The sequence below is a fragment of the Colobus angolensis genome, unplaced genomic scaffold (genome assembly GCF_000951035.1).
Source record: "Colobus angolensis palliatus isolate OR3802 unplaced genomic scaffold, Cang.pa_1.0 Scaffold28, whole genome shotgun sequence".
In the NCBI taxonomy this organism is placed as follows: Eukaryota; Metazoa; Chordata; class Mammalia; order Primates; family Cercopithecidae; genus Colobus; species Colobus angolensis.
In genome coordinates, this window is record NW_012116043.1 from 8,137,735 (window position 1) to 8,145,791 (window position 8,057).

Sequence of the window (8,057 nt, forward strand, 5' to 3'; positions counted from 1 at the left end):
GGGAGGCTGAGGCAGGAGAATGGTGTGAACATGGGAGGCGGAGCTTGCAATGAGCAGAGATAGCGCCACTGCACTCCACCCTGGGCGACAGAGCAAGACTCCGTCTCAAAAAAAAAAAAAATAGAAAAAGAAAAGAAGGAAACAAACAACTGGAATCGTACCTCCAGCCTTGCCCTGTGCCCAGGGTATAGGTGGCAACTCTGCTCTGTCTCTCTCTCTCTCTCTCCTCTATGTCTGTCTTCTTGCCCTCCCCTGCCTTCTGGGAACTGTGCGCTCCCCCTCCCCAGCTCTTGGGTCCTGTGCATGGCCTGTCTCCTCACCCAGTGTCCCTGTCGATGCATTTGTCCTCCCTGGGCCACGTCCAAGGGGCCTCCCCTGCTTCTTCCTAAGCTGTTTTACGTTTCATTTTAGAATTCCGTGTAGAGCGGACCCCTCTCCCGAGCGCCCCAGTCCTCCCCGAGCTTACAGGTCAGTCGCTCGGATTTTGTATACCTCTCAGGCCACATGGGAAGAAAGAGAAGGGGCCCAGGGAGCTTCCTGGGGAAAGCTAACGGGATCCTTTTCTCCTGCCCGCCAGCCCTCTGGCTGTGGGGACACAGCAGCCTGTGCCTGGGCACTGGCCAGTCTGGGCGGCTACATGGCCCTTAAGGGTGGGGCATAGGGCCAAGCCAAGCAGATGGAGGCAAAGTCACTCATTCATCCATTTGGCAAATATTTATCTAGCACCTTCCTTGTGCCAGCTCCATGGAGGCTCTGGGATCCCGCAGTGAACAAGCCAGGGTCTCAAACTGATTGCAAAGTGGGCCGGGTGGGGACGTCTGCACTCCGGCATGGGCATACCTGCCCTCGGTGCCAGCCAACTCTTGCCGGGAGGGGATACAGACTCACTGTGCTCAGATCTCATGTTTTTCCAGAGATGCCAGAAACCTGGCTTTTGCTTTCGTATGAATTTGTCCATTATTTTTCAATGTTGGCAACAGATTCTAAATGTTGACAACACTGTGAGCCAAATGAAATATTGCCAAGGGCCGAATCCAGCCTTTTGGTGACTTCTGGACCAGTGGGGTGAAGGTGACAGGGGGCCGGTTCCCTGACTGGAACCTTCACTTGAGCCAGTCAGCTCAGCTGTGGGGCCGGCCTTGAGCCGAGTAGACTGTGAGCATGTGGGGTGGGCTGCACGGGGTTTCTCTGTCCAACCTGCTTCTCCTCCACCCCACCCCCAGACTCTCCCCTCAACCTGGCCACGTGTGGAAGATGTGAGCATGGACCTTGCTTTAGATAAGACCTTCCTTCCAAGGAGTGCTCAGGGTTCCCCCAAAATAGGAGAGAGGAAGAGAAACCTGGAGTGAAGGAAGGGGTGGGAGGAGAACCCTAGAGATGCAAGTGACAGAGGCTCTTCCCTGAAAAGAGGGAGAGTTTGGCCAATAGTTGTGGGGGTAGAAGGCTGGAAGGAGGTCCTTGTTACTCATTTAAGAACTATGTGTTCTGGGTCTGGTGGCTCATGCCTGTAATCCTAGCACTTTGAGAGGCCAAAGCAGGAGTATCCCTTGAAGCCAGGAGTTCAAGACTAGCCTGGGCAACATGGTGAAACCCCATCTCTACTAAAAAAAAAAAAATTGAAAACTAGCCAGGTGTGGTGGTGGTGTATGGCTGTGGTCCCAGCCACTTGGGAGACTGAGGAAGGAGGATCATATGAGCCCAAGAGGTGAAGGCTGCAGTGAGCCATGATTGCATCACTGCACTCCAGCCTGGGCAACAGAGCGCCATGTGTTAGGGACCTACTGTGCACAGGATGTTCTCCCAGACCCTGGGGACAGAGCAGGCATAAGACAGAGGCAGGCCCTGATCTCACAGAACTTGCAATTTAGAGAGGGGAGAAAATACTTATTATATAAATAAGTCATTCTTTACAGTGTGGTAAGCGCATGCTAGGGTTGACTCCTCTGACTTTATAGAAATGCCTAAATGAGCCAAAAAACAGACCTCAGAGCCCAGTCCCTGGCCTTTAAGAAATGATGGAAGAAATGTCTCTAAAAAGATATCTTGGCAGGCAAGGGAGTAGGGTCAAGGATCAACAGTGCTTGGGCACCTGGGATCTGAACTTTTCTCTAACCTTGGAGAAAAGGAGATTTGGGTGGTTTTTTCATGCATTCAATAAATATTAATTGTACCAGACACCACTCCAGGCACTGGGGACACAACAGTGAATGAGACGGACAAGGTTCCTGCCTTCCTGGAACTGAAATTCCAGAGGAAGGAGACAGCAGTAAACAAGTAAACAGGCCAGGCATGGTGGCTCATGTGTGTAATCCCAGCACTTTGGGAGGCTATAGCACGTGCATCACTTGAAGTCAGGAGTTCAGAACCAGCCTGGCCAACATGGTGAAACCCCGTCTCTACTAAAAATACAAAAATTAATTGGGCGTGGTAGTGCATGCCTGTAATCCCAGCACTTTGGGAACCTGAGGCAGGCAGATCACCTGAGGTCAGGAGTTCGAGACCAGCCTGGCCAACATGGTGAAACCCCCATCTCTACTAAAAATACAACCAAAAAAAAAAATTAGCCAGGCATGATGGTGCACGCCTGTAGTCCCAGCTACTTAGGAGACTGAGCCAGGAGAATCACTTGAATCCAGGAGGCAGAGATCGCAGTGAGCCGAGATCATGCCACTGCACACAAGACTGGGCAACAGAGCTAGACTCTGTCTAAAAAAAAATCAAGTAAAACAAGAAAGGCTTACCTGAGTATCCCCAAAGCAAATAAGATATTTTTGGGCTGGGTGCTGTGGCTCAGGCCTGTAATCCCAACACTTTGAGAGACCAACACAGGAGGAGTTGGGAGGCGAACACAGGGGGACAGCTTGAGGCCCGGACCAGCCTGGGCAACATACCAAGACCCTATATTTTATTTTATTTTTGAGATGAAGTTGTGCACTTGTTGCCCAGGCTGGACTGCAATGGCACCATCTTGGCTCACCGCAACCTCCACCTTCCAGGTTCAAGCGATTCTCCTGTCTCAGCCTCCCAAGTAGCTAGGATTACAGGCATGAGCCACCACGCCCAGCTAATTTTTTTTTTTTTTTCTGTATTTTTTTTAGTAGGGACAGGGTTTCTCCATGTTGGTTGGGCTGGACTTGAACTCCCGACCTCAGGTGATCCGCCTGCCTCAGCCTCCCAAAGTGCTGGGATCACAGGCATGAGCCACCGCACCTGGCCTTTCCAAGACCCTATCTTTACAAAAAAATTAATTAAAAAAATATATTTTTGGAGGGTGAGAAGTTCCATAAGGAAATTAAAGCAGGGAAATGTGGTAAGGCATTAGGGTTAGGGACAAAGGGCCACCTGAGTGGGGGTATTCAGGGAAAACTTCTTAGAGGAGGTGGCATCTGAGTGAGAAGGAGCTCACTGTATGAAGTTTTTAGGAAAGATTCACAGTAGGAGGTGCTCACCTCTCAGCCCCGGGGAGCTCCAGGCTCAAGCCATTCAAGCCACTAGGTGTTTTAAGCAGAGGCCCTTTCTACTCCTTCAGCAGTTATTAAACACCTGCTGTGTACAAGGCAAGGTGCTAGGTGCTGCAGAGGTGAAGATGAAGGCAGACAGCAAACAAGGGGATAGGTGCCTGTGTCTGAAGAGGAGATGGCAAACAAAGAGGCTGAGGGGATTTGGGGGAGGCAGTGGTCATTTCTGGGTGGTCAGGGAGGCACTTGGGGTGCTCTCAGGGGACAGGGGCAAGGAAGCAGGACAGGCAGCAGAGGGTGTGGTGCAAAGCTGTGGCTTCAGTGGGAGCCCAGCCCCAGCCTGACCCCTGGGGTGCTCTACCTGGGAGCAGCAGGCCTGAGGGCCTGTCCCATGTGTCATCTACCACTAGCTGTTGTGGGCTGTGAAGAAGGATGTGAACTCCCAGGCACCTCTAGGCCAAGTGCCCCCTGTTTTGCCAAGGGCACCCTGGAGAAGGGGGCAGTTGTGGGCAACCTTCACAGCTGCTCAGGGTTGGGTGCCCTGCCGCCACCCTCCGTGAGCTTTGGGTTGTTGGAGCATGTGCCCCCAGTCCAGGGCAGAAATTGAGGCTCAGCTACTCACTGGGAAGCTGTGCTCTCTCCCACCTTTTTCCATCCATGCCACGAGTCAGGACACAGATGGTGGCCCAAGGTAGCCTTTTCTGCCTTGACCCTGGGGCTACATGGACCCCTGTGAGGTAAGGCCAGGCTGGAGAGGCTCTGGCTAGAAGGTAGGGGCCTCCTTCACCCACTTCTGCCCCCACCGCCATGCTCATGTGCCCATCCCTTTCTTTTCAGCCATTCCTCTCACTGCCTACGGACCAATGGCGGCAGCGGCGGCAGCGGCGGCTGTGGTTCGAGGGACAGGTGAGCTCTTCTGGGGTGCAGGAAGAGAGATGAGGCAGCACAGGAAGCAGAGAAGTCCAAGGGAGGGGAGGTGGCCACTGCCACCCCTTTGCAGAGGGACACTTGTTCATTTACTCAAGTATCAACTGATTACCTGCTCTGTGCTGGGCATCGTGCCAGCATGGGCGAGCCAGCCAGCAGCAAGACTGGCAGGGTCGGCTGGGCGAGGTGGCTCCTGCCTATAATCCTAGCACTTTGGGAGGCCGAGGTGGGCAGATCACCTGAGGTCAGGAGTTCCAGAGCAGCCTGGCCAACATGGTGAGACCCTGTCTCTACTAAAACTATAAAAATTAGCTGGGCGTGGTGGTGCACGCCTGTAATCCCAGCTACTCGGGAGGCCAAGGCAGGAGAATCGCTTGAACCTGGGAGGTGGAGGTTGCAGTGAGCTGAGATCACGTCACTGCACTCCAGCCTGGGCAACAGAGTGAGACTCCATCTGTCTCAAAAGGGGGAAAAAAAAAAAAAAAAGACTGACAGGGTCTCTGCCTTCCAGGGCTTGCAGCCTGGTAGTGGCATCAGGTATTAAAAAGGCAATAATGCTGATGGCTGACGCTGCTGCACCAGGGGGTGTCCGGTACCAGAGAAGCTCCCAGCTGGGTCCTCTAGGAAAGGCCAGGGAAGCCTTCCAAGAGGAAGCGCCCCTTAACTTCACATTCAAAGGCAAAGAGGAGGAAAAGTGTTTCTGGTTGAGGGAATAGCACATACAAAGGCCTGGAGGCCAGTGGGTGTGGAGAGTGCAGAAGTAGGGAGTGGAGAAAGGAGGCAGAAGGAGCCCAGGTACTGGGGAGACAATGGAAATTGCAAGTAGCAGAGGGACGCGGGTCAGGGTTTAGAACATGCATTCAGCTGCCAGGTGGGGTGAAGTTGGGAAGGGGCTCAGGAGAGGAGGCTGCTGAGTGGTCAGATGAGATGATGGGGGTCAGGGCTGGGGTGACTGGGTGGATGGGCGTGGGGAGATCTCCAGGAGGTGGGTCCACAGGACTTTCTGAAATGTGGGGGTGCAGGTCAGGGTGGGTGGGACAGGCTTGAGGGGGTGCCGTGGGGTGGCAGAGAGCACCGGGGCTATCACCGTCTTCTTTCTGGGTTGCCAGGCTCTCACCCCTGGACGATGGCTCCCCCTCCAGGTTCGACTCCCAGCCGCACAGGGGGCTTCCTGGGGACCACCAGCCCCGGCCCCATGGCTGAGCTCTACGGGGCGGCCAACCAGGACTCGGGGGTCAGCAGTTACATCAGCGCCGCCAGCCCCGCCCCCAGCACCGGCTTCGGCCACAGTCTTGGGGTGAGTGGCCAGGCCTGGCGGCCTCCACCTCACCCCCCACACCTTGAGAGACCCCCAAGTTGGGGAAGGGAGAGACCTTCTTTGTCTTTGGGGGCAAAAGGAGGGTGAGGGAGGATGAATGGAGAAAGAGTCACTAAGGAAGAACAGTGGGGGTTATCATTCATTCAGCGGACACTTAGCTATCGCCTCTGAATGCCAGGCATAGTGGGCTCTAGGTGAAAATGAGACACATGGCATCTCTGCTCGCATGGAGGTTCAATTCCAGCCCGGGGTGCCCTGGTTTTATCCAGGGTACTGGTTTGTGCAGATTCCCTGGCCCTTTGTTGGAGAATCTTTGAGCAGACCTGCAGTGGGGGGCGATCCGGGCAGGTAGAGAGGGGTCTGCGCCTCACCTCAGATGTCCTGCAGAGAGAGAAGGAGCCCCAATCTTCCTCTACTTTCCTAGGAATCTAGGAGTCAAATGCTTTCCTTTTCAGGGCCCTTTGATTGCCACAGCCTTCACCAATGGGTACCACTGAAGCAGGGGACGGTGGCAGGAGGTGAGGATGTGGGGGGGAGGTGGGGACAGGCGGTGGGGTGGCACTGGGGAAGCCTGTCCTGGGCCGTCGAATCTGGGACACAGACCCCATCCCTGACCTCAAGAATCACAGTCCCAGGGGAGACAGATGTTTATACCAGCTGTGGTCAGTAAACGTGAAAAGCTGCTCACCCTGCTCCATTTAAACACAGGAATCAAAGCAACAGTAAGGCTTCACATCCCACTCTCAGGTTGGCAAAGATTATTATTATTGAGACAGGATCTCGTTCTGTCACCCAGACCTCCTGGGCTCAAGGGATTCTCCCACCTCAGACTCCTCCCAGGTAGCTGGGACTGCAGGCACACGCCACCATGCCTGGCTAATTTTTTTACTTTTTTTGTAGAGACAAAGTTTCACTGTGTTGCCCAGGCTAGTCTCAAATTCCTGGGCTCAAGGGATCCTCCTGCCCTGGTCTCCCAAAGTGCTGGGATTACAGGTGTGAGCCACCAGGGTAGGCCACAAAGATTTTTTATGATCTTTTATTATTTTTTATTTTATTTTTTTAGATGGGGTCTCACTCTGTCGCCCAGGCTGGAGTGCAGTGGCGCAGTCTTGGCTCACTGCAAACTTGTCCCCTGGGTTCAAGCAATTCTCATGTCTCAACTTCCCGAGTAGCTGGGATTACAGGCATGTGCTACCACGCCTGGCTAATTTTGGTATTTTTTTGGTTTAGTAGAGGCAGGTTTTGCCATGTTGGCCAGGCTGGTCTCAAACTCCTGGCCTCAAGTGATCCATCTGCCTCGGCCTCCCAAAGTGCTGGGATTACAGGGGTAAGCCACCGTGCCTGGCCCTATTATTATTATTATTATTATTTTTTTTTTGAGGCGGAGTCTCGCTCTGTCTCCCCGGCTGGAATGCAGTGGCCGGATCTCAGCTCACTGCAAGCTCCGCCTCCCGGGTTTACGCCATTCTCCTGCCTCAGCCTCTGGAGTAGCTGGGACTACAGGCGCCTGCCACCTCACCCGGCTAGTTTTTTGTATTTTTTTAGTAGAGACGGGGTTTCACCATGTTAGCCAGGATGGTCTCGATCTCCTGACCTCGTGATCCGCCCATCTCGGCCTCCCAAAGTGCTGGGATTACAGGCTTGAGCCACCGCGCCCGGCCTATTATTATTATTTTTAATAGAGATGGGGTCTCACTGTCACCTAGGCTGGAGTGCAGTGTGCAGTCACAGGTCGCCACAGCCTGGAACTCCTAGGCTCAAGCCATCCTCCACCTCAGCCTCCCAAGTAGCTGGGACCACAGGAGCAAGCCACCATACCTGGCTAAGATTTTTTTAAAAATTTTTTGTAGAGATGGGGGTCTCATTATGTGGCCCAGGTTGGTCTTGAACTCCTGGCTCAAACGATCCTCCTCTGCCTCGGCCTTCCAAAGTGCTGGGATTACAGGCATGAGCCACTGGGCCCAGCCACAAAGATTTTTTAAGATGAACATTGCCCAGCATTGATAAAGATACGGGAGAAACAAGTAAGTACAGTGGCTCAGGGGTTCCTGGGACAGTCTGGCAATGTTTGTCCCTGTTTCAAACATTCATGCCCTTACACCCAACAATTCCACTTCTAGGCATTTATTTTTAAAACTGCAAATAACTGAAATATCCATCAAAAGGAGAGTGCTTAAACAAATTAGTGTATGTGTATAGTGGTATAGTACACAGCTATCAAAACAGGATACCTTGACCAAGTGCGGTAGCTCACGCCTATAATCCCAGCACTTTCGGGGGCCGAGGCAGGCGGATCACCTGAGGTCAGGAGTTCTAGACCAGCCTGGCCAACATGGTAAAACCCCATCTCTACT

At 53.3% G+C, this 8,057-nt stretch overlaps 1 protein-coding gene across 1 annotated transcript in view; it reads left to right on the top strand.

The window, feature by feature from the left end:
• The window catches only part of MSI1 (musashi RNA-binding protein 1), a 22,646-nt gene extending 16,446 nt beyond the window's left edge, over positions 1-6,200 (top strand). Inside the window, exons 9-11 of the mRNA XM_011948561.1 lie at positions 4,296-4,379; positions 5,495-5,682; positions 6,159-6,200. Of these exons, the coding sequence (XP_011803951.1) occupies positions 4,296-4,379; positions 5,495-5,682; positions 6,159-6,200 (314 nt within the window). The remainder of the gene's footprint in view (positions 1-4,295; positions 4,380-5,494; positions 5,683-6,158) is intronic.
• The last annotated feature ends 1,857 nt before the right edge of the window (positions 6,201-8,057 follow it).